We start from the raw sequence: 24,553 nt of genomic DNA, 5'->3' as shown, positions 1-24,553 counted from the left end.
TCATGCTCTACAGTCTGTCTCTGCAAAGCAGTCAGGGTTTTTCTAAAATGTAGGACAGGTCCTGTCCCTTCCACTCATAAAGCCCCACACACGCTGGCATCTCACACCAAGACCTGCCTCTCTGACTCTCTCAGTCCTCATCTTTCTACCTTTTCACCTTTTTAAAAAGGCCCTCTTGTGCAAAAGCATAAGAATGATATAATGGACTTTAGGGACTTGCAGGGAGGGTGTTGAGGAATCAAAGACTAAACATTGGGTACAGTGTACATTGCTTGGGTGACGGGTGCATCAAAATCTCAGAAATCACCACTTATCCATGTAGCCAAAAACCACCTTTTCCCCAAAAACTATTGAAATAAAAAAAGGCCCTCCTGACTTCCAGCCTATAGTGTCCCTTTTCTCCCATCACCCTCTCCCACAAAACCGTCTACCCCCTCACTCTTGGTGACATTACATTTTTATTAATCTACTTGTTTATTTCTTTACTGCCCATCTCCCTACTAGAATGTAAGCTACAGGAGGGCAGGAACAGTGCTCATAAAATAGGCACCCAATGATATTTGTGAAATGAACACATCTTTGAATCCCAGAGCCTGATACAGAGTAGATGCTCAATATGTTAATAAAGTCAGTACTTAAATTCTAAGGAACAAAACGAAAATCAGTGGACATTCAGATACAGAGAAACCAAGAACTAGCTGGAATCAACCTGACTCCTCCCCCTCTTCCCTGTGTCCACTGTTGGTTTCCAAATGGATATAATCAATCCTCAGGGATTGCCCTAATGACAATTTCCTCTGGGAGGAGGGTGCGTGGTGCCTGTCCTCTCAATACACTCTTATTGAGTAAAGAGAAGCCAAAGGATTGTATAATGGAGGCAAAACAGCACCAAATCCAAACCAGAATGTAACTGACAAGCTGCTAGAAAACTGTTTATGGAGGGCATGCGTGAGACGAAATCTAAGTCCACCGCTATACTTGAGCTTGCAATCACTTAGGAGGCATCTTTACCTGCAGCCCGGACCGCTGCTGTCTGCTAGTGCCCCTCTCCGCACCTGAGCTTCTGGGACCTACGATCCATCCATCTGCCACATCTGGAGGCTGATCAACCACAAACAACTCACAGCCCTCACTGATGTGCTTTTGCACTTCCCATCCCCCAAACTCACATCCCCAAAAGACACCATCTGGGTAAAATGAGGTGGCTTCCATCAAAGTCCTCGAAACCAATGAAAGCTTCAGTCTTGAGGAAGCCAGTACATCTGCTGCCTGGCAAATGCTCTTTTCGCAGAACACAAAATAGTCATGGGCCTGTTCTGTACTTCTGTTTCCAGCTGGGACTGGAAGAAAACACCATCCCCAAAATAACAGTTAAAGACTGAACATTCCCTTGGAGGAGACAGATGGGAAGGAGACACAGTCAGGGCAAGGGGCCACCCAGCCACAGTGGCAGCCCCCTAACCAGCTGCCTCCTAGCTGTGGCCTCTTGAGTCTACCTCTCAGCCTCTCTTCTCTGTCTCCTCTAAACAGAAATAGGATCCGATCAGGGCAACCCAACTCTGAGCTAGACCTTATCAATAACTGCAATCACTTTTATATGCTAACATGGAAGGTTCCCAAACTTAGCTGAGTTCCTCCACAGTGAGTGACGGGCCCAGGACTAAATCACACTGGGAGTACTGGCAAGCAGGAGCCAAGCGTGGCTTCTTTAGACTGCTCGCAGTTCTGAGACAGAGGGAGAAGGTTTGCCCCGACCCTGCCTGGTTGAGCCAGAGAGCCGTGGACACGTGGCATTCCCTCATCCCCTCTCCTGCTGTGCCTGCTGACATGCCGCTCCCGGAGGAATGACAGGGATCCTCTCTCAGCAGGACTGGTGAAGAGAGAGGAGAGGTGGCAGGGCCCAGCCTGCAGACCACCTGCCTCTCCACACCATCGGGCTGGAGAAGCTGGCCTGGGGAGACGAGAGAGGAGTTGGAGAAGAATGGCTCTCTTTCCCTCAATACTTCAAATCACAGAATGAAGGTGCTTAGGACAGTCATCCAAGCTACCCAAGGAGGCAGCAGGGAGGGGGTGTGTGGATTCCGCAGGGGCAATGAGTGGGGATGAGGAAGCATGTCCCAGCCATATTTGCAAACACCATCGAGAACTGCTGCTTGTTCCTCTGGGAGCCTTACTCGAATCACCCAGCAGGGCTAAATGTGGTTCATCTTAGAAAACCATCTATGTGTTTTCTTGCTTTCTTTGTCTTGAAATCGCAAATTTTTAAATTTTCCTTGAAAATACATGAAAAGAATTTGAATTCACAACTTATATAAAGCTTGTGAATGTCTCTGGTATAGGAGCTCTGCTGGCCTGAAAAACTCCCTTGTCTGTAGGATAAAAGCCCTCTCTTTAATGTGCCATTCCAGCCTCTCCACCTCTGAGCCAGCCTCCTGGCTCCTCTCTCCCCCAATCCCAGGCACCCTCACTGTTTCACCGTTTTGCCCAAGCTGCAGTGCTCTTCTGTGCTTCTCTTGGCCTTTTTCACACAGAGCTTCCCAGCCCTGAATATTCTGATCAGTTTCCAGGACAACCAGCCAGCAAGCTCCTATCCATGATTCAGAACCCAGCTGGATGGTGGCTTTTTCTTTGGGCCTCTTTCTCTCTCTCTGCTCCTACGGCATTTCTTACCTTGTTCTATACACCTCTCACCATGTCCCCTCGACCAAGATGATGAGTTCCTTGAGGATTCGGACAACGGCTTAAAACCTTGTTTTCCCAAATGCCTGCCTACCACCTGACACATTCTAGGAGTTCCAAAACTGTCTGGTAGAGAAAATCATGAATGAATGAATGAGTGAATGAATGGTAGACAAGATCACATTCCACTAGTAGTGCCATCTAGATGCTCTGGTCATACACTGGCAATAAGGCTGTCCTTGTTATTGCCTGATTTTCACAAGGCCGCACAGAAAGCGAAGGTGGGTATTAAATTTCCCTTTAAAAGATACGTAACTTTATAGGAAGGGAAGTGTGATAAGAATGAAAAGCTAGTCGAGTACATGCAATAGAGGATCCCACTCTGGTGTGAAACTGTTCACCCACAAACCATGTGAAACGTCCTTGCCAAACGCCTCCTCCTGAGCAAGGGCTCAGGTAGATGTGAGCAGGCGATCCATGCAGATGTTAGAATTTCCCCAAGTACGAAGAACCTATGGTAAGTGTATCAGGAGATAATAAGATAACTATGGCAAGCTTAGAGTGCTTGCAGGAGAAATCCAGATACTCCTGTAACTTTAGTTTTATACAAACAGGTAAATCAATCCCCATCTCTCTCTGTTAAAAGGCTCCACTCGCCCTCCTTCCCCAGTGACACCTAATCTGAAAGTTTCCTTTGTTTCCGGTGCTGTGTGAACTGCAGAACACTTTTCAGTGTTCCCCTTGGCCACACAAAAGGGGGAAAACGCATTTTTTAAAAAAGTTATTGGCTTCGTTTGCAGCTCAAGGCTGCCAATGTTTACATGTGGCACTCACGTTATTTAGTGAAGACCTCAACATTACAACCAGGGTGAGCAATCATGTCGGTGCTAGCATAAAACATACTCAGACCACAAGAGCTACACAGTGCCAGGCAGGGTGGAAAAAAGCTTCACCTTTTCCAACACCATCAAACATCTTGCTCCATAAACACCACCGACACAGAACACTTACCTTTGAAAACAGACATAAGCTGCTTGGAGGAAAGCTGAACCTGCAATTAGCCTGCTTACGGAATAACAGCAAGTGGAGGCAAAGCAAGACCCGACTTGAAATCCTAATCAGCAAGTCTGTTCCCCCGGCCTCGGCCTCAGCCTCAGCCACTTTTTATCCAGGGTCCTTGATTCACTGCAACTCCACTTCTTGCTCTTTATTCTTTTTGCAGCAATCATCTAGGGCCAGAGGGAGGGTGCAGACATATTAGGTTTGAGATGACATCACAGTGGGAGATGTGTGGGAGAGGAATAACTCAAGCTATAGGAACAGGAAGCCTGCTCCAAGGGGTAAAGGTGGATGGAGAGAGAGCGGGAGCACAGGATTAGGGTCAGACTCTCAGAACTGCAAGAAACCTCAGAAACCTGTTTGGCGAATATGGCCCAAGTTGGCATCTGGATAGACACAATGCCTCAGGATGCTGGTAGGTATGAATGAAAGGAGGGTTCTGTACTCATGGGGGAAATGCTAGGTGAAACAAACATTTATTTACTTTAATTTATAAATTTGTATTGTTTTGTTTTTAGCTACAGTATTTCTCAGGGCCTCTAATATACTAACATGGAACTCTTTTTTTCTATACTCTACATATTAATTTTTTTTTTTTTGAGATGGAGTCACTCCTGTTGCCCAGGCTGGATTGCAATGGCGCGATCTCAGCTCACTACAACCTCCACCTCCCAGGTTCAGGTGATTCTCCTGCCCCAGCCTCCCGAGTAGCTGGGATTACAGGCACCCGCCACCACGCCTGGCTAATTTTTTGTATTTTTAGCAGAAACAGGGTTTCACCACGTTGGTCAGGCTGGTCTCGAGCTCCTGACCTCAGGTAATCCACCCACCTCGGCCTCTCAAATTGCTGGGATTACAGGCATGAGCCACCGTGCCCAGAAGAACTTTCTCTTCACTCAAAGAAACGTGGAATAGCGTATCTCAAAGTGTGATCTGCAAGACTCCCCACAAACTGTCCTGGAGGAGATACATGCAAAACCTGAGAGGAAGCATTTAAAACTATTATGAGTAATTTGACATTACGACAGCATCCAACGCCATGATCAGTAAACTCACTAGCCAGTGTGCGTGTTGCTAATTGTATGGCAGGAGGCACACGGCATGCTCTGTGTGCTTGTCACATGCAATAGGACAACATATTGAGCCACAGTGGATTGGGGGAAAACGTGGTCCTACAGCAGAGTTGGCTGAGAACTGGTTTAGGAAACACTGCTGGGTCCAATTTCTATGGTACACATCGGGTATTCCGCTGACACCAGAATGACTGAGTGACCTGACTATCCACAGCAAAAGGCTGACCCTAAGATTTGCCAGCTGGGGAATCTGATCAAAGAAAAGCCAGTTAGGGAACTAAAAAAGTAAAAAATAGGAGAAGCATGTCACTGAAAGTGATTTCATCAAGGTGATTCTGATTTTAATTGGCAGCCAGCTAAGCAGACCTCTCCACACAGCCTCTCCTGGGATCCCTACAAAGGTGTAAAATGAAAAAGTCAAATAGATAAAAGCTCCTGCCCAACTCTAACAAGAATACCCGTGATGAACTGGATTGAGGAAATTTAATCCTGAAACGTACATACCTGAAAAAAGTGGGAAAACTGTTTGAAGCTCCCCACTCTGGTAACAAATGAGAAAAGCTGCCCAGTGTGAGACAGGAAGGGGCAGGGAGGGTGGAATGTCGGAAGGAGAGACGATTCCCCCATCCACAAGCCCAGGGGCTCACCAGGTCCAGCCATTTGTTGCCACGAGAAAGGCAGGCATGGTACTGTCCGATCCTTTATAAAAGCAGCAGGAAATCTGGATTTGTATGTGAAACCTCCCAACCTGTCAACAACATAGGCAGTAAATGTGCATGTATTAAAGCCCCATGAATATTCACTGTTAGGCTTCATTTATATTAGGTTCAACAACAGGCAAAACTAACTGGTGGTGGTAGAAGGTGAGACAGTGGTTGTCCTTGGGATGGGGACAGTAACCAGAAGGGGATACAGAGGTAGCTTTGGGGGTTCTTGAACTGCCACTTCTTGATCTTGGAGCTTGCTACCAACAACATACTTGTATGTTTGCCTTGAGAAAAGTCATCAGGCTGTGTACTTCTGATTTGTATACTTTTCTATAAGTATGTAAATAAAAATTTAAATAAGAAACCCAGGCCGGGCAGGGTGGCTCATGCCTGTAATCCCAGCACTTTGGGAGGCCGAGGTGGGTGGATCACCTGAGGTCAGGAGTTCAACATGGAGAAACCCCATCTCTACTAATAATACAAAATGAGCTGGGCCTGGTGGCGCATGCCTGTAATCCCAGCTACTTGGGAGGCTGAGGCAGGAGAATCACTTGAACCTGGGAGGTGGAGGTTGCAGTGAGCCAAGATCGCACCATTGCATTCCAGCCTGGGCAACAAGAGCAATACTCCGTCTCAAAAAAATAAAAAATAAATAAATAAATGATGGAGGGAAGTCTTGGGGAAGGTACAAAATAAAGCCACGTCGAGAAGTGGTTAAGAGAGTGGTGCTCATATACAGGCTGCCATCTCTCTGAGGTTTCTCCTTTTGTGTAGGGAGAGCTAAATTAACTGGTGCTTCAAGGAAGAGGAGGTCCTGCAGAGAAACAATACATACAAGTCATCTCGGCACAGGTAAGGGGTGGAGTAGCAGGGCTAGCAGCTGCAGAGTAAGTAAGAGACAAGTTCTCGGTGGAGCGCATAAAGTTGGGGTGGGCCAGATCAGCTTTATGTAAGACATTTTTGGCCAGCCACAGTGGCTCACACCTGTCATCCCAGCAATTTGAGAGGCCGAGGTGGGCAGATCACAAGGTCAGGAGTTCGAGAGCAGCCTGGCCAACATGGTGAAACCCTGTCTCTACTAAAAAATATATACATATATATATATACACACACACACACACACACAATAATTAGCTGTGTGTGGTGGTGGGTGCCTGTAATCCCAGCTACTCGGGAGGCTGAGGCAGGAGAATTGCTTGAACCCAGGAGGTGGAGGTTGCAGTGAGCCGAGATCACTCCATTGCACTCCAGCCTGGGTGAAAGAGCAAGACTCTGTCTCTGAAAAAAAAAAAAAAGACATTTTCACGCACACCTGCTGGGGACGGCACAAAACCCAGTGTCTCCATGGGTGGGGTGCTCATGGTGCTGGACAATACAGCTCAGAAGCAATGGGCCACAGAGTGTAAAATGTGGGGGGGTGTCAATGTGATCCCAAGAGCTGAGAATCTGAGTGGCGTGGTTGTGGGGGGCAGCACAAAGGACCGGTGGGAGAGAAGGGATGAGCTGGTAGAGGAGGGGATGGGAGCAGGCCTCGGTCAGAGAAGGGGAGTCAAACGCACAGATGTTGGGGCAAGGGCTACAGGGATGGCAGAAAGTGCTGGGTTGGCACACGGATGGCGTGGTTGAAGACTGCCACCATCAACACGGACATCAGAGCAACAGAGACAGGCTAGGAACAAGTGTGGGGAGGGAAAGAGAATAGGGACAGAAAAAAGGATGAAAAAATAGAATCTTGGAAATGCTTTTAAGTGGAAAAGTCTACATCTTTGGGAGGAAAGAAACAACAGAAGAGATGGCGTAAAACTGGTCCAGAAGGAACACGGCATTGAATTTCAGGCAGGTAGACAGCCTCCAAGTTATGGAGTTTGAAGGGCCCTCAGGGAGTTGTTCCCTTCTTCCTTAGGTCCAAGAGGTAGAGCCACCTACAGATATAGCTGTATGACCTTAGGCAATCTCTGTGAGTTTCCATTTCCTCCCTTGGAAAATAAGGGAAATCACACAGGAAGCATCGCTGTTAAGATTAAGTAAGCGCCTGGCCCACTCGCCTGCACACAGCAAATTCTTGCATACAGAGGCTAAGACATATTTTTCCTTTTTTTTTTTTTTTTTTTTAATCACACAGTCACTGACTTTCTGGCCCCTTCTTACCTCCTTAGGTCTCTTTGGAAAGCTCCTGGAAAAGTAAAATGCAAAAATCACATTTTAAAATTCGTACTATCTTATCTCATGTTTCTGCTTCCTCCTTAAATGGTTTTCAGATTTACTAGTAATTTAGTAGGACTAATGATTTCAAAAATAAAAGTAAAAAAATCAGGCTTAAATTGCCTACAGATCTCCTCGAGCCTGTAGATTTCAGTCCACCAACTATAACAGGCTTCTCAGGGACAAGTTCATGGCTTCTGTACTTCCTCAGTGTTTTAAGTGCTAACTCGTACTTGATAAGAGCACTAGATAAGAGCAAGTGCACCAACGGGATTTTTGAGGTGGTAAAACTACCCTGAATGATACTATAATGTGGGATACAGGTCATTACACGTTTGTCCAACACTATACAATGTACATTACCAACAGTGAGCCCTAATGTAAACCTATGGACCCTGAGTGATGGTGTGTCAACGCAGGTTCATCAGTTGTAACAAATGTACCAGTCTGGTAGAGGATGGTGATAGCGGCAGGCTGTGCATGTACAGGACTGATGGGTATTTGGGAAATCTGTGTACTTTCTTAAATTTTGCTGTGAACCTAAAACGGCTCTAAAACTATGGTCTGGGTCTGGCATGGTGGCTCACACCTGTAATTCCAGCACTTTGGGAGGTTGAGGAGGGCGAACTGCTTGAGCCCAGGAGTTTGAGACCAGCCTGGGCTAACATAGTGAGATCTCATCGCTACAGTTTTTTGTTTTTTGTTTTAATTAGCCAGGCGTGGTGGTGTGCACCTGTAGTCCCTGCTACACGGGAGACTGAGGTGGGAGGATCGCTTGAGCCCGGGAGGTAGAGGTTGTGCCACTGCACTCCAGCCTAGGTGACAGAGCAAGACCCTGCCTTAAAAAAAAAAAAAAAAAAAAAAAAAAAATCCTTGTTAGATGAATGAAAAAGTAAGTAAACATGATTTATACGAATGTATTATTCATTGACTATAGAAAAGGATTTTAAATGGTCACCTTTGGCTTCCTCCATTAATAAGTATTTTAAATCAATGATAAGGTAATGATCACTTCACTGTCTTTCTCTCTTTACCCCATCCCTTCCCACACCCATCCACCCACGCACTTGGGGATCTTCGGTGGGAACAGGATGTTTACTGCTCTGTGTATCTGTGTCAACTGGCAGCACTAGCATATGCTAAGTGCCCGGAGGCAGACTGGAACAATCAGAGAAGAGGGCACCAGGGACCAGCCCGACAGCATATCAAGAGGAATGGCTGGATCCAGCCAAGAAAGTTTCCGGTACACAAGGCCAGGACGGGCAGGGAGAGGCTGCTTAGCTAGGAAAAGGCACCAGGAGCGATCTGGAAGAGAATTACTGGTCTCTAATTGTGTACTTTGTGTGTCTGTCCCCAGGGAGATTGTACTTTAATGGAAGTAAGAACGAAATCTTGTATTTCTTTAACATCTCATGCAACAATGTTCAACGTCTTATGTGCACTTCCCGACATGCCCTTTTCAAAGGCCTTTAGAAACGCGAGGAAAAAGGTTGCCTCTTTCAAATCCACAAGAGTTATTGGCACCACGGAGGAAGCCTATCTGCAAAGGCTGGGGCTGGGGCGTTTGTGGGCTGAGACCACCTTGGGCAGCACTAGAAATGGGTGGGCTTGTCAGTGCCCACGAGGAGAGATCCCTTCTCCCCTCTGAGGCTGTCCAGGAGAGCGTTCCTTCCCCTGCTCTGGGTAGGGGCGGCTACAGGGCTCTGTGCACAGGATTTAGGGTTAGGAGGACGAGCCTGGCGTGTGTGAACAGCGCGGAAGGTGCTGGGGAGGGGGCGTACCACTCGGCCTGAGTCCAGGTGAGATTCAGGGATCGGAGGGAGCTTGAGAGTTACTGGCCTTTTCCTTTTCCTCCTATCCATCCCAGTCCTTCCCACTTTCTCTCCGTCCTGTCATTTAATGGGCCAAATTATGGAAATGAAGGTATTTTCTGTTATCTACTGAATCTGAGGAATCGCCTTACAGGCACCCATTATAGAAGCGGGTGGAAAGAGGATTATCCATTTCTTCACCCCAAAGAGAAAAGGGGGCGGAGAAAAGGGAGAAACGAAACGCTCGTTGCAAATTGACTCAACTGAATTCACTTTCTTGCCAGCAACCCCTCCCGCTTCCCAGACCCAAAATAAGGTCCGAAAAACCCGAAGTGTCCTCTCCGGCTGTAAAGAATCCACTCGGGCCCACTCGGGTCCTGCCAGCCAGGGCTGCAGAAGGCGAGGAGGTCTCCCTGCAGGACTCGGGAGCCGAGCATTCGGAGAACAGACATCTCCGCTCCAGAAAACAGGAGAATCTGCGCAGGAGGGTGCAAACAGGACAAAGAGAGAGGAACCAAAGGAAGAGAGTACAATAGAACAGCTGATAGGCTCGACTTGGAAAGCGAAGGCAGCTCAGGACCAAATCAGCAGCACCGAGTCGAAGCTGAGCTGCCAACAGCCAGGCCAGCACCGGCGGGGGCGGGGCGCGCCCGCTCAGCCCGCCTCTCTGGGCGGGGTTCTCCTCGCAGGCGGAACACCAATGGTCTCTCCGCGGCCCCTCCACCCAATCAGCGCGAAGACGGGTCCCGCCGGCACCGCCCACCTCTAGTGAGGGCCGCTCAGCCAGGCTCAGCCCAACAGGTGAGGCCGGACGGCGGGGCTGGTCACGTGGCCACGGCCGACTACCCGGCCCGCCGAGGGGCGGGGGAGGCGGCCGCAGTCTCGGCTGCCAGCCCTGCCCCCGCACTGGGAAGCTCCGCCATCTGTCTCCGGCTCAGCGGCCCCCGGGCCAGAGGCGGCGATCCCGCGCGACACCAGGGCCGCGTCGATTGATGCCCGAGGCCGGGTGGCTAGGAGCCATTTTCCCTGCCCGTGGCAGCGCCCCCGGCCACCCTTCCAGAACGGGATGTCCAAGCCAACGCCCCTCTAGCTCCCGAAAGGAGCGGACACGTGGCAACGTCGGGGGCAGCTGGGGCCCTGCTGGACACTTCCGTCCGCAGACCTGAAAAAGCGGGGCGGCTCTCCCCCCCGGCTCCATTCATTAAATCAAGAGTGGGATTCTCACTGCTCTTCCCAATGTTTTTTTCACTCTCCATTTGCTTCTCAAACCTCACATTGCCCAGAACCATCTTTCAGCATTTTATGGGTTTCTAAGCAAGTGTAACAGTATTAAGTAGTGTGGGGCAAAGACTTGGGAGAAAACAGGGATTCTGAATCCTACGTGTAAGGTGCTTCATGGACACACATGGAATCGTTCACATTCTAGGCAATGGCCTTTAAAATAGTGACCCCTTGGCAAGAGAGTCTGGGCTGAAACACAATCAACTTGATGTTACACCAGAGTCTTATTTTTTCACATTTGCCATATTTAGAACAAAAATATCTTATTCCAACAATGTATAGTGTGTGTACTTTTTTTACTGTCCGGAAAATATAAACTGCTCTCGGACAGTACTCTTTAACCAGCTCTAAATCTAAAGATATGCACCCATAATTTTTACAAACAGCAATCTTTGGGAGGCAAAACCTGTGCGGTACGACTTTGCTATTTAAACATGTTTCATCCATGAACAATGAAGTACATTTTCTGAATGAGCCAGTAACAAGATATTTTTAATATTTTTCAAGTTACCAAAATGTGTGTGAAATTTGTATTTAAAAGAATTTATAAAGGAAATTAATACCACTTTTATCTACGTACAAATAAAATTAATGGTGGGTTTTATTAGCATTAGCAGTATTTTAACACATAGCCTCTTGGCTGCCATAAAAATTATTTATTATCATTTTATTAAGATGGTAATTGCTTCTCACGTCCTAAACTTTTCCCCAAATCTCTTGACAAGAAAAATCAGAAATAAAAATCAGCATGCACGAACATCACTTTTATTGGATGTTAGTTTTATTTTGGCATAGTTTGAGAGAAACCTGAGAGTTCCAACAAGGTAATGTTTTAAATATATAAAAAGTTTCATGCTCTACTTACAATTAGTTTTCAAAGATATCAGTATCTCCTTTCTTTTCAGTCATGGTAAATGTTTTCATTCGAGGTAGGCAGCATATTGTTTTCATTACCCTTGAAAATATGCCACATACTTGGGGGACTCATTTTGCTGGAATTCCTGACTATCCCAACAGCCTAGGATTGAAATTTCTCTTACTGTCTGAAATCATCGACTGTTAAATGAGAGAGGTAGCGCCCTATTTGGAAACTAAGTCTATTCACAGTAAAAGAAATGCTCATTATGCCCTGCCTTTAGAGTAGGCATTTTGTGTTTCTGTCAATCAACTTAATTTCCATGTTCATAGAGTGAGAACATAAAGTATTCAAAAAACTACTGACATAGAAACCAGTCGGCAAGCAGCCTGAGTCACGTATTTCAGTTCTGAACCTTTAAATAAATGCCACCTCCCTGATTCGTAAAACTAGCTGACTGGTGAGTTTGTCTTTTTAAAAATTCCTGGTGCGCTTTTAATTATAAATAATTTTAGTGATTCAAGGAGTCATTTCATATAACCAGAAAACCTTATTCCTACAACATATTATAAACAAAAAGATAAATCAGCATACATATGTGGAATGAGGTTATGTGACATATTGACTTTTCAAAATATTAAAAAGTTTTTTTTTTTCAGACTAAAACATCAAACTAGAAACACAGAAGCTGTGACAGGTCATTTTAAAGTTTCAAGCAATACAACTTTAGCTGGAGAAATATCTTTCACAAATACTAGTCTATGCTAAATTGTAAATTTTCAATTATCAGGTTCCATTAAAAAACATAATCTAGTTCAGCCAACATGTAATTCCTAATTGCAGTATTCTATTTTGATAAATATTTTTAAGACATGTACTGCAACCTAATTTTCAGAGACCTGTTCAATAATAACATATCATTTGGAAGATAAGTGTAATCTAATTCATATATTTTAGCATCATATTTATCTAAAACAAATGGGTTGCTATTAAATTTTGACTATTTTATTAACTCAGAGCATCTGGGAAAACACTTATGATTAGGTTAATTTATGTTATATTTTCCCTTCAACTTGTAAAAGATTAATCAACCATTTTATGGTCTAATTTAGGTGCCTAATTAAAAACAGAGTTCAACACATGCTCCACTGTCTTGCTAATAAATCTTCAGAGCTTTGTAACATGATGGTTTGTATTTCAAATTGTTGCATACAAATGTAGATTTTTTTTTTTTTTAATCTTCACCCAGCATCTTGGAAGTGAGTTACATACTTGGTTTAAACTCTGGGACTAAGAGTGCAATTACTTCAAAATGGATTATCCCCAACCAGATCTTATCTTAAATTTCCCTCAGTGAAGACAGAAACATTCTTTGCTACCAGGTTTTCTGAAGTAGACTAGAAAAATAGGAGGCAATTTTGTTTTCTCAGCATTTGTTAAATTTAAAATGTAGGGAATATAGCTATTTTCAGCTATTAGCTTTCAAGAGAGAGATTTCTGAAGTTACAGGGTTTTCTATTTTCATTCTAAGTGAATCGCTAAAAGTGTTAGCTATAACTGTCTGCTGGTTAATCAGTACAAGTTAATTACGAACTTGATTTGGGGGCACTCTTTTTATGAATAAATTAATTCCAAGAAGTTCTGGAACATGTCATTTAACCTCACATCCTCCCAGCCTTAAAAAGGACAAATGGCAGAGGATAAATCTCCTCAAGAGGGACACTTGCTATGTTTTCTCTGTCCAGATGCTTGAGGGATTTTTTGTCATTTTAGTGATTCCCTTGATTCTAACTGTCCTTTGCAGAAAAATGAAACTGACACAGTGGTGTGATTATCCTCACTCTAGTTATTAACCAATGTTAGATGTAGTAACTATCCTGTTTGGGGGCTGATATTCTTTTCAAGTGAATGACAAAATCTGCAGTCTGCGCTGAGACCACTAAAGGCATGTCAGAAAGCTGTCAAACACTTCTAAAGCAAACTCAGTTTTGGACCTATGCTGTATGATAAATATCTCGCTTAGATCACTTAAGCGAGGAAGCGTGATCCAGAATGGTCCAGAATGATCTCTGGAGCAGGACTGCCTGGGTTGGTATATTAGCTTTGGTACTTCCCAGCTGTGAGATCTTGGGCAAATTGCTTAACCTTTCTGTGCCTGTGTTTCCTCATCTATAAAAGTACCTACTTCACAGAACTGTAATGAGGATTAAATTTGCTAATCCTGTAAAACTTGAAACAGTGCCTGGAACATAGGGAAAACATTCGGTAAGTGTTAGCTACCACCATTTATTATGCCACACACACACACACACACACACACACACACACACACAATATACTTTGTTTAATGTGGGCCACAGCATTAAGGTGTCAGCTTATTTTGTATAACGCAGAATGGCAAGGGGGGCCGAGGTGGTAGAGGGAGTTTCTGCCGCTGTACTGTCTAAGGCATATTTTTGTATAACAGACAATAATTACACCATATTTGGCTAACTTAATTCCCAAACCGAGGTCATTACAATTTAACAATATCTACCAACACTTAAGTAAAATCACAAAGAGAAACTTTAAAAGTTACAGATTTAATTTTTGGTCATTCAAACTTTAAATTAACATCCGAAGCCCAAATGTACAGGGCAGGTTCCTTCTCCACCTTAGCATATGTGAAATTCTCCTGAACCACAGCCCCGTGTTTCCCAAACACTATGGGGTACCCATGGAACAGGAGGTAACACCCAGTTTCACCAGCCTGCTTGATGAGCCTCTCTGTGGGGTCCTCATTGGTGCCTGCTAAGTTTGGGAGGCCTGCTTCAAGAGGGCTGCATAATGAATTGGAAAAGTCAACCCAGAAGAGTCATTATCGCAGACTAAAACCAACTGGAATTCCAGTGTGGATGGACAGTGCGTACTAGCACGTTTGGTTTTTGCAGGGTTAAGGAGGTAGAAAGGCTCCCACTCTGGCCAGTGGCAGCGTCAGCTCTGTACACCACCTCGGTGGGTTCCATGTCACCATGACCCCTTCTGATCCGGCTGATGGTGTCTCCTTTTTCCAAGTGGAAGGAAGAGCAATCAAACTCCGAGATGTCATGCAAATCTGCCAGGCCCTGGGCTACTGGTTAGGCCACTAGCAGGCTGTGTATCAACCGATTAAACCCATTAACGACTCACAGACACAGCCACGACCTCGTTCTCTAATAGATTACGATGCTGATCCTCAGACTCAACCATCCGTGTCCATCGTTTTTTGTTCTTAATGGCTTCAAAATGTCTTCCCACTCTCATATTCTCTAGTTTTTGAGGACTTGTTTTAACTAGGTTTCTGAATTACAACTCTCCCTGGTTAATTACTATTTATACTCTTCTCCAATTGGTTGCCTGACTGCAGAGACAGAGCGGAGGTACAATGGAGCACACCTCTGGCACGGAGCAAAGCTTGGCAGAGAGGAGAGAACTCCAACGAGGGCGAAGGGTGCACTCTGGGTACCAGATTTTAGGTAATGCGCTCTGGGTCAGGAGTTTCCTCCTGGCGTGGTCTGTTTAAAGTTAAAAAGGACGCCTTCAAAATAATTGTGACGTCCATACCTTTGCCCAGACATCCATTCATTTTTCTTAAGTAATTAAAATTTTTAAACAGATAGCATTTAAAAGATTTTTTTCCCCCTTGGAAAATATCCACCAACTCTGCGGCCGCGCCAGGAGCTGCTGGTGCAGTCCAGGAACGCAGTGTTTGGGGCCAGTTGCGGCATTTACCGTGGGCTCCTCCGGCTGCCCGATCCGCCGGGTCACCGCCCCGGGCCCTGTGCCTCCTGGACTCGGGAGTCCTGCTTGTCAGTTCAGGCAGAGGGCTCGGGAGGACGAAGAACCTCCCGCCTCCCGCGGCCCAGCCAAGCTCTTGCGGCCCCCCGGGTCCAGCCGCCGTGCGTGGCCGCTCGCAGCGCAGCCCCCGGGCGCAAGTCCGCACCCGAACCTCCCGGGCTGCGATCTCCGCTGCAGGCGCGCGGCGAGGGTTTCCACGCGACTTCGTTCTTCATTCGGCATTTTTGAGTCAATCAAAAAGAACGTGGCAGGTGGAGGGCAGCCGCCTAAGAGACTGCGTGAGCCTTCCTGTGGGGATTTCCACAGCTTGCCCCAGGTGCTTCAAAATCGCCTGACATTAACGGTTCAGTCCTTTTCCTGCCAGTTCCTCCCAACCCGGCCCCAAGTGTGTCTGATCTCAGAAAATCCTAGGCTGCCTCGGGGCTCTGGCGGGTTCCACCTGGAAGGGCGCTAGTTATAGCCTGCCGCCTGGCCCTGGAATCACCATCCCAGGAGGAGGCGGAGTGGTGGTGGCGGTAGAAGTCATAACAATACAATCGGTGACAATAGCTAACAATTAGAGAGGCCCTCACGTGCCTGCGAGGCACCTTACCTTACCAGCGCATTCACTCTTCCCATCCCTGCCCAGAACCTGCATTATTCCCACTGCACAGATGAGAGCACCGAGGTTCACGCGACTAACCAGGACATGAATCCAGGCGTGGGACTCCAGAGCCCCCATTCTTATCCACCAGTGTCCCGAGAATGGGTCACAGTCCGGGAACGGTGGGAAGGGTGACTGTCACGGCTGGCTAAACCTCGAGACTTGGGCAACTCCTGACAATAATAAAAAAACATTAAGGACAAAGGGGAAGGGGTAGGACGAGGCTGGGAAGCGAGCGGTTTTAATCCGCGGGGTCAGCCCTCTTTTATTCTCCAACCCATCCAGGTCCCGACAGTGGGATAGGCACAGGGAGAGGGGTTCAGTCATCTCCTCCTCTTTTGTTTTCCCAAGTCTTGGGCCTCTGTGAAGCTAATTGGGCCTGGAGGGGTGTCTGAATGTCGTGCTGACTGGGGTTACGGATGGAGACCCCACCGAAAATGTGGGGGTCGGTACCTGGGCCCCTAGTCGAAGACAGTTATCGGAGGCCGAAATCTAGACCTCCTGCCCACTCGCGCCTTACCCGAAGCTCGGGCAACCCAACAGCTCACCCCAAAGACCAGCAGCTGCGGAAAGCAGTGGGCAGAGGTAGTGATTATGACCCCGGGGCCGCTGTCCCTTTGGAACCTGACCCGCAACCCGACTTGAGAACAGAATTTCCGGAAGCCGCGACCTCGAAGCAACCCTCATTTCTCAATCAATGGGCCCCGAATATTCTTTGCCCCGGACGTGTAAAAGCCCCGCGGAGACACGCGTCCTTGCTTTCCCTATCCCAGCACCGAGGCCAGGGAGGCGGAAACGGGCGGCGATGCCCGGGGGCCCGGACGCCTTCAAAGCCTCGCGCCGCTCCAGCCGGTTGCAGTGCGCGCCTTTGCCCGACAGGGACCAGCACAGCTCCACGCTCCGCGCGCCGCCCGCCCGCCAGGCGGAGGCGCCGGGCCACCCGCCCAGCTCACCCTCCCGAGCCCAGGCGGCTCGCAAGCGAGGCGGGTCTGACCCCCTTGGGGTTCCGGTAACCAGGCGGACTATAACAAAAAGTTAACAGACTCTGCGGCCTCGCCGGGACGCCGCGGCCCCCACCTCCTCTCCCCATCTGAGAAGCAAAAGCTGCTCTAGAAGTTCGTTGAGGGCGGAGACCGACCAAAGGGGCTCAGAACATTCCCAGCGTCTCGGGCTCCGGGAGGAAAAATTTAAAACGAGTCATAAAATACTATTCGAGTCGGATACACCCATGGTTAGAGGGTGGCTCGCTTTGCTGAGGGCGGTCTCAGTCGCTGCCCTTCTTTGCGGCGAGGTCGCCTGATTAATTCAAGGGCACCAGTACTCCGCGAGAACTTTCTGTGGGTTGTGACGAGAACCAAGCGGAGCGCAACCCTCACCGCACTCGGACAGGATGCGCTGCGCAATCTGCGGTAGTTTTTCTGCCCCACCCCGGGTGGTCCGAAGATGTAACCCTGCCACTTCCCTATCATACGCCATGTCTCCCTTAGCTCAGGGTCTGAATCGACGATGGAGACCCTGCCCCTGGCAGGGAAACTCACCGGTACCAAGCGAGGCCCTTGTCGTAGCTGCGATCGAAGAAATGGGGTTCGGCGCCCACGGCGCGCACGTCGGGGTGCACGCGCAGAAACTCCAGCAGCGCCCTCGTGCCGCCCTTCTTCACGCCGATGATGATGGCCTGCGGCAGCTGCTTGCTCCCAGACCCACTGAAAAAGCTGGAGATGGGGCTTGGGGAGTCCGGCACCTCGGGACTCTGCTCCTCCGGGCTCGCAGCGCCCTCGGCCATCTCCTTGCCTGAAGCCAGTGGGGTGGCTGGCGGCGCCCGGAACGGCAGCCTGGGGGGCGTCCGGTCCGGAGCTGTGGCCAGGGCTGGCGGGTCGTGTGCGGCGCGGGACCCAGAGCCCAGGAGCAGCAGCCCCGGCGCGGCGGCGCAGGAGCCGGCGCACGAGTACAGGAACATATAGAGCCAGACGCAGAGCATGGCGAAGAGCAGCGCGAGCTTCCTCCTCACCGGCGGCGGGGGCGGCGGCGGCTGCGGTAGGAGCCGGCCGGGGACATCGAGGCAAGATCTGCCGCCACTCAGGCGCTGCCCCATGCGCTGCCCGCGGGCGCGGCCAGGGTCATGGCTCAGCACATGGCGTGGGTCCCGCCGGGCAGTGAGCGCAGAGAGGGTTCCCCGGCCCACTGGACGCCCGGGTGGCTCGGTTTATTGCCCCCGTGTGCCCGCGGCCGCCGCTGCTGCTGCTGCTCTTCCCCAGGTGGCGGCGGCAGCTGTAGCGGCGGCGACTCTTGACATGTTGCCCGGCAGGAGCTGCAACTGGAACGGAAAGTCAGGACGGCGGTAACTGCTGGGGGGGGGTCTGCTCCTGGGGCGCGACGACGCGCTCGGGGCCAGGAGGACGTTGCACTCTCGCGCCCTGGCCACTCTAGACTGTGCGCACCACCGCACGCCGGGGCTGCCTCCTTGCAGTCCTAAGAACTGAGCCTCGAGCAGCCCCGGCACTTCTCCGCAGAGGCTGCGGAGGCGAACTGCGCAGGAAGAGAGCTGTGGACCGAGGTGGAGTGGGCGGTCCCGGCCTTCCAGAGTGACGGGCTGCTCTACCTACCAAAAACCCCGAACGCCATGCAAATACAGGCGCTTCTCCGAGAGCTCAGCAGCCAACCCGCTCCCAGGACGAGGGGGTGTGGAAAGGCTTCTGGGCGGTGTAGGGCGGTCAGGGGTTCCTATTGGCTTCGGAACAAGGGGCGGGCCCAGAGGGGCGGAGTTAGGGGCTGGTGACAGGAGCAGATGGTGGGAAGAATGCTGCAGTGACCTAGCGCTGGGAGAGGTCCTACCCTACTGAGTGGTGCGCTCCCACACCCGCACGCATTTCCGCACTCGTTCCCTAGAAGCCAGCCTTGGCGGTAGTTGCCCAGATGTTGGGACACGAGTCGCCATCCAGATGTTTCGCAGCAGGTTTCGTGATGCTTACGTGTTGCAGAGTAGGGAAGCGGTTGGATGAGGGAGAGCAGGGTCGGAGATGCACTAGGCACTCGAACCGCCCCCCTCCCCCAACCCACGCCGGGGACTCATTCGGAGACCCTTCTGGGACAGGCACGGGATTAGGAAGTTTAAGTAGAAAGGATGTTTGGAAATCGCCGTCGTGTGTGTGTGTGTGTATGTGTGTGTGTGTGTGTGTGTGTCTTTCCTTCTTACTCTTTGCCAGGTTAGCTTGGCCTGCCGGTTAACTGAGATCAGTGTAAAGTGTCCTTAACAAAAATCTCCAGCCTTCCAAACTGCCGAAACTAGGTTGGGGAGGGGAAAAGAGACAGGAGAAATTACCAGGAAGAGAGTCTGGTAAACAAAAGTTTCCTGGTCGAAACATGTGTGTGGGAGTCATGTGTAGGAAGTTTTATCTGGATATGAGTTTGTTGGAGACGTTAGGTTTGAGAAAATTTTCCTTCTCCCCCTTTTTCCTGAACAGATATAAAGCCAACATTTGCCTTAATTTGAGACAGTTTGATTTGCTAACCTCTGACACTGATTATTTCGTGTTGTCATTCGCCACCGCTTTTTTAAAAGTCAAACATCAATTTGGAACAAATCCATCACTGAGGTGCACTTATTTAATAGTGAAAGTCTACTCGAAGGCACCCCCAACCACATTTTCTTTGGCAAAATGACCCACCCACCCGGGACTGGGGCGGATAAACGCGTCTTGCAAGAAACAGCAACCGCTAGCTGGGGGAAGTGCGGGTGAGCGGTGCTGCGCTTTGCTGAATTCTTGCCCAGGCGTTTGGAGTTCGGAAGCTCGAGATCAAGTTCATACTGGTCGTGTTCAGGAAGTTTTCGATGCCTGCAACCCAGCCTCTGCGGGGCCAGAGGGCCTCCAACTCCTGGCTGCAAGCGGTTCCGGGGACAGAACATTCCTTCGGACTCCGACCCCAGCGCGACCCCCGGGGCTGAGTGTCACTCACGAAGTGACTCACCGGGAGCCGCCGCCCGCATTGTACTTACTTCACTGTCGGCTACGGCGGGCGCAGCGGAACCGACCTGAGCCCTGGTCCCTCGACCACGCTGTCCAGGACCAGCCACCAGCAGCCGGACCCTCTCACTTCCTGAGTAAATGTTCCCAAGTGTCCCCGAGTTTACGCAGCCCCACCCTGGGTCCGGTCCCCCCTCGTCGGAAGCAAACTGAGAAAGCCAGATTGACGTTAGCACCCCTGATTTGAAAATGTGCCTGAGCAGCGGTAAAGATCAGAGAGGATTCAGATAGCACAGCTGCCAGCACCGGACCCGTGCGCCCTGGCTGTGCTACGGGAGACTTCTTTGCAACTGCTTTGAGCCCAAGACGTTTTCTTACAAAACTGTTGAGGGAGAAATAAATTAGGCAGAGGATTTCCCTCCCGCTTTTATATTCTCAGCAATAACTTCTTTCTAGTTTTTCTTTCCCTGTCTCACTAGGACGTTGTGTTTGTTCTTCGAAGTGACTTATTAGCTCTTAATTTTATAATCTAATCCATTTATTTTAAACTTCTAAAACATGAGAACAAATATATTTCTGAGCACTAGCCCGACTCTATTTGGAAATGTGGGGAGAAAATAGTGTCTCTGTAGGGAGTGTCTTCAAATTTTATGTTATTTAGGTGGAAAATTATGTTATTTAGGTGGAAAATTATGTTATTTAGGTGGAAAATTCATGTTGTATAGGTGTGTGTTAGGCGAACTGTAGCTCCCATGTGGCTAACTTCAGGCCTGCCTGGGTGTAAGTCTTCCAGTGTTTTGAGGATTTTGACAATCCCAATATAAAAAGTCCCTGTCCTGAGGATTAGTAAAGTCTAATAAGTGAGCAATTACAAATTGAGGCAGCTGAATACATTTGGCGTTTCTTTTTTCCGGGGGTGGATTGAGGGAAGGAGGGAGTGGAGGTAAAGATGTGGGCGTCGGAAATTGCTCTGACTGCAGCGCAGAGCTGAGCTCCCATAGCTAAGTCTCGGGCCGGACCCACCCGGCGTCCTTTCAATTCCAGCTATTGAGAACCATAGGGGAGTTCGCGGTGCGCACCATGCCGCGGGGCCTTGCCGGCACAAGGTCGGAGGGTCGTCTGGGGCCTGGACAGCGCCCGGGCGGGCTGGGAAGCGGCGCCAGAGGACTACCTGGGCGGCGAACCGACGCTTTGGCCCTTTTGCCCACCTAGCTGATCCTCCCATTGCTCTAGAGAGTCTCAGGCTGCGCCGTGAAATTCCCACGCGCGGCGGTCGCTCTCGGTCCACCCTTGGCAAGCGCCGTCTCTCCCAACCGTCTTCCCATTCCGCAGATGCAGAACCCAAGGCTCAAACCTGGACGGAGCTGGTAGCCAAATTAACCGTGAACCCAGTTTGAGCTTCTGCCCTTAACCTTTGCTCAGCAGTGCGGGGTTCCCCACGCTTGGACCCTGGGCATCAGCAAACTGCCACCACTAAAACCGAGGGAAAAGTTTACCTCTGATAAACTCATTCAAAATGTTTGCATTCGGAAATGTAGAAAGGAGAGAATTCTATTTCAGCACGTCTATAAGGTTTATGTTTTATTTTGTTTGGTTTATTTGGTATTACCGAATAGGGTGCGCAGCTAGGGCCTCTCAGGGTTCTCATCTGGGAGGCAGCCCCTCTCCTTTAGGACAGGGCAGGGCCGCCACAGGGGCCCTCTTCTCTCGCTCTTCCCCCAGGTCCTGCTGCCAACAACCCTCTGTGCGACCCCAATCGGGTCACTCTAAAATTTCTGTAGAATTTTATTCCAAAATTCTAAAAAATCTGTAGAATTCCAAAAGTTCCCACTCTAAAAAATCTGTAGAATGGGAGACTTGAGCCAAAAGATCCCCGCAGTATTTTCCGCCTGAAATTTCTCCGATTCTAGGCTCAGGATGGGAGGCTCCGCAGCTGCTCCAGCCCTGCGGCCAGCTCCGCCTCCCCAACAGCCGCCCTCTGGGGCCGAGCTCCTCCATACCCTCTGCCGGACCGCAAAGCAGGCATTTCCTGGGGCCGCCTGAACCGGTGGCCCAGAGCCCCAGTTCCTGCCACCGGAATCCGGACCTTCCTCCCGCGCCCCTCGCCAGCGAGGCGGCCCCTCGGGGGTTAGCAGATGCAAGCTCGCTCCGCCTTCTCCAGCGGCCCGGGCGTGAAGGGCGGTCGGCGCCGCAGCGGCTCCGACGCCCGCCCGGAAGGGAGCGCTCTGGCCCCGGCCTCGCAGCTTGCGGGACAGCCGGAAGCGGAGCAGGGGGCAGCCGCTGCCAGTTATCTCCCCAGCGGACTGGGAAGGGAACTTTATCTCGGCCTGGACTTCCGCTGTACCTTCGTTGGGGGTTAGTGGGGAGGCTGCGGTCGTCCGAGCTCCTGGATGTCGCCGGCGCCGAGATCCCCTCTTCCGGTAGAAGGGCCCAGGGCGCTGCTCCAGGCGCGGGAACCCCTGGCCAGAGGCGGGCACTGGCGCAGCCCCGCGGCTGCCGCTGGCCAAGCCGACTGCAGGGATGAGAAATTCCTTGTAAGAGTGGCTGGAAGGCTCCGCGAAGAGGGAAGAAACTCTTCCCAGAGCGAGCTCCCACTGCGCCTTGGGAATGGTGCACTTTCCAGTCCCGGTTGGACCCTCTGGCATTGTCACAGGAAGAGCTGCCATGTATGAGGAGCCCTCTGCAAACTACAGAAGGATGAATGCTCTTAGCTCATAAATAAGATTTTGACGCCCTGGTTGGTTTGATGACTTGTGTCATGAGGAGTAGGGGTGTGCGCTGATTCCAAATTCTTCCACACGGCATCCTGCTCTGGGCCGGAGACTCCCTTGTCTCCTAGAGAATGGGACAGGGAATGGAAGGATAGGAAGACTGAGGGAGAGGCCCCTATTTTGCAGGCTGTCTCCTGAAGGGCTGGCTGCTTCCCCCACCTGGAAGTCCAGGCCCCTGTCGGGAAGTCCTCTCCGCACAGCCTGACAGTCACCTGGTTCTGTTATGATTGCTCTCCTCCCGCTTCAGGCCTAGGACGGCAAGGGCAGCTCCCACTTACCAGAGCCAAGGCACTACGTCATTCCTGGGTGTCCTCTTCTCCTCCAGCTCCTTTGTAAGTCACATGCTCCTCTATTTACCTAGTGGAGGGTGTCATGCCAGGACCCTGGCTTATGATACACCAGAGCTGCATTGCTTTTCCGAATCTGCTCAAGCTGTACAACACTTCTGAGCCTCAGTACCACCAGCCATCTGTGGTCCTCCATTTGTCCTCTTCTCCTACAAATACCTCTAGCCCCTCTCTTCCTCCATGATGCTTCTAGCATTGGAAATCCTCCAGGACAATTCTGCCTTCAAGTTTCCTGGCCTGAGCCACTGAGTTGGTGGAGGAAAACGTGATAGAGATGACTCGTCCTCCTTTAATTTTCCCACTTCTATAAGCATATAAACGTGCCCTGCAACTCTCCTAAGTGTCCCCAGGAGACCCGCTTTCCCAGTCTCTGAGACAAACATTTCTTAGCCTTCTCTCCTGCAAGAGATAACATTTCTCAAAGTTTCTTTGAGCATGTAGATGCTGACAGGGGATGATCTATCCCTTCCACCACCAAACCTCCACACCAGTTGGCACTCCACCCTTGTTAAAGTGGAGGAAGCTGCAGGCTAGTTCCAGCACAGTGAACCCCAGTAGTGTTTTGCTTCTCAGCCTTTGCCATCTCCTCATCCCTGAGCCATCTCCCTGTGGCAGACACTGATGGGCCACCAGCACTGCATCAGTGAAGGACTTGCTGCCCCAGCTGCTGGGGTGCTGTCAGCACAGCCTCCTGCAGTCCGCCTCTCCACGATTGCGGAAAGCAGCTAGGCTGAAGGGTAGGTATGCTGTTTCCCAAATGACCCCCGGCCAGTGACTGATGTAGAAGCTAAAGGCTTGCTCTTCCCAGCCCAACTTCAGACTTCTCTGAAGGGCTGTTCAATCTCCAGAGCTTCTTGTGAGTCGGGCAAAGGATGCTGTGTTCCATCACAGCTGACCTTCTCCTCCTGCCCACAACTGCTTCTTCCTCCTCTCTTCTACAGGTGCGGGTGCTATATGCATTGGTTTATATGCTTCCTGTACATTTCCTCAGGAACCCAACCTGCACCCCTCCTTCTCTATAGTATGGTTCCCATCAGCATCCAAACATACTCCTTTTTTTTTTCGGCTTCTCTTCATAGCAAAATATATGAAGTTTTTACCTTTCACCTGCCATTTTCTTTTTATTAAGCTAGTTTTTTTCAATGATGAAAAATTTATACAAGCCCTGAAAAGGATCCAATGTGTAAGAAATACAGAATATGACTCTCTCTGATCCCAAACTGCCAAACATTGTTTGCGAATATAAGCAAAAAAGTATACATTCCTCTCCTCCCCTCCTTTCTTTTCCCAAATGGCAGCATTAAAGAGCAATGTTCTGTCATATGGGTGATCGCTCTCTATCAGTG

The 24,553-nt window shown here is 49.7% G+C and overlaps 1 protein-coding gene across 2 annotated transcripts in view; it reads right to left on the bottom strand.

Annotated features, from left to right (window-relative positions):
• Nucleotides 1-20,956, bottom strand: part of LOC100442248 (heparan sulfate glucosamine 3-O-sulfotransferase 3B1) — a 50,153-nt gene extending 29,197 nt beyond the window's left edge. For both annotated transcript variants that reach the window (XR_010137926.1, XM_063718034.1), the window contains exon 1: nucleotides 17,666-20,956. Coding sequence is in view for 1 of the 2 variants with exons in the window: in XM_063718034.1 (XP_063574104.1) it covers nucleotides 17,666-18,219 (554 nt within the window). In the remaining variant the exon portion in view is untranslated. The remainder of the gene's footprint in view (nucleotides 1-17,665) is intronic.
• Nucleotides 20,957-24,553: the final 3,597 nt, after the last annotated feature.

The sequence above is a fragment of the Pongo abelii genome, chromosome 19 (genome assembly GCF_028885655.2).
Source record: "Pongo abelii isolate AG06213 chromosome 19, NHGRI_mPonAbe1-v2.0_pri, whole genome shotgun sequence".
In the NCBI taxonomy this organism is placed as follows: Eukaryota; Metazoa; Chordata; class Mammalia; order Primates; family Hominidae; genus Pongo; species Pongo abelii.
The sequence above is the reverse complement of the archived record's forward strand: the minus strand, read 5'-3'. Positions and strand labels throughout refer to the sequence as shown.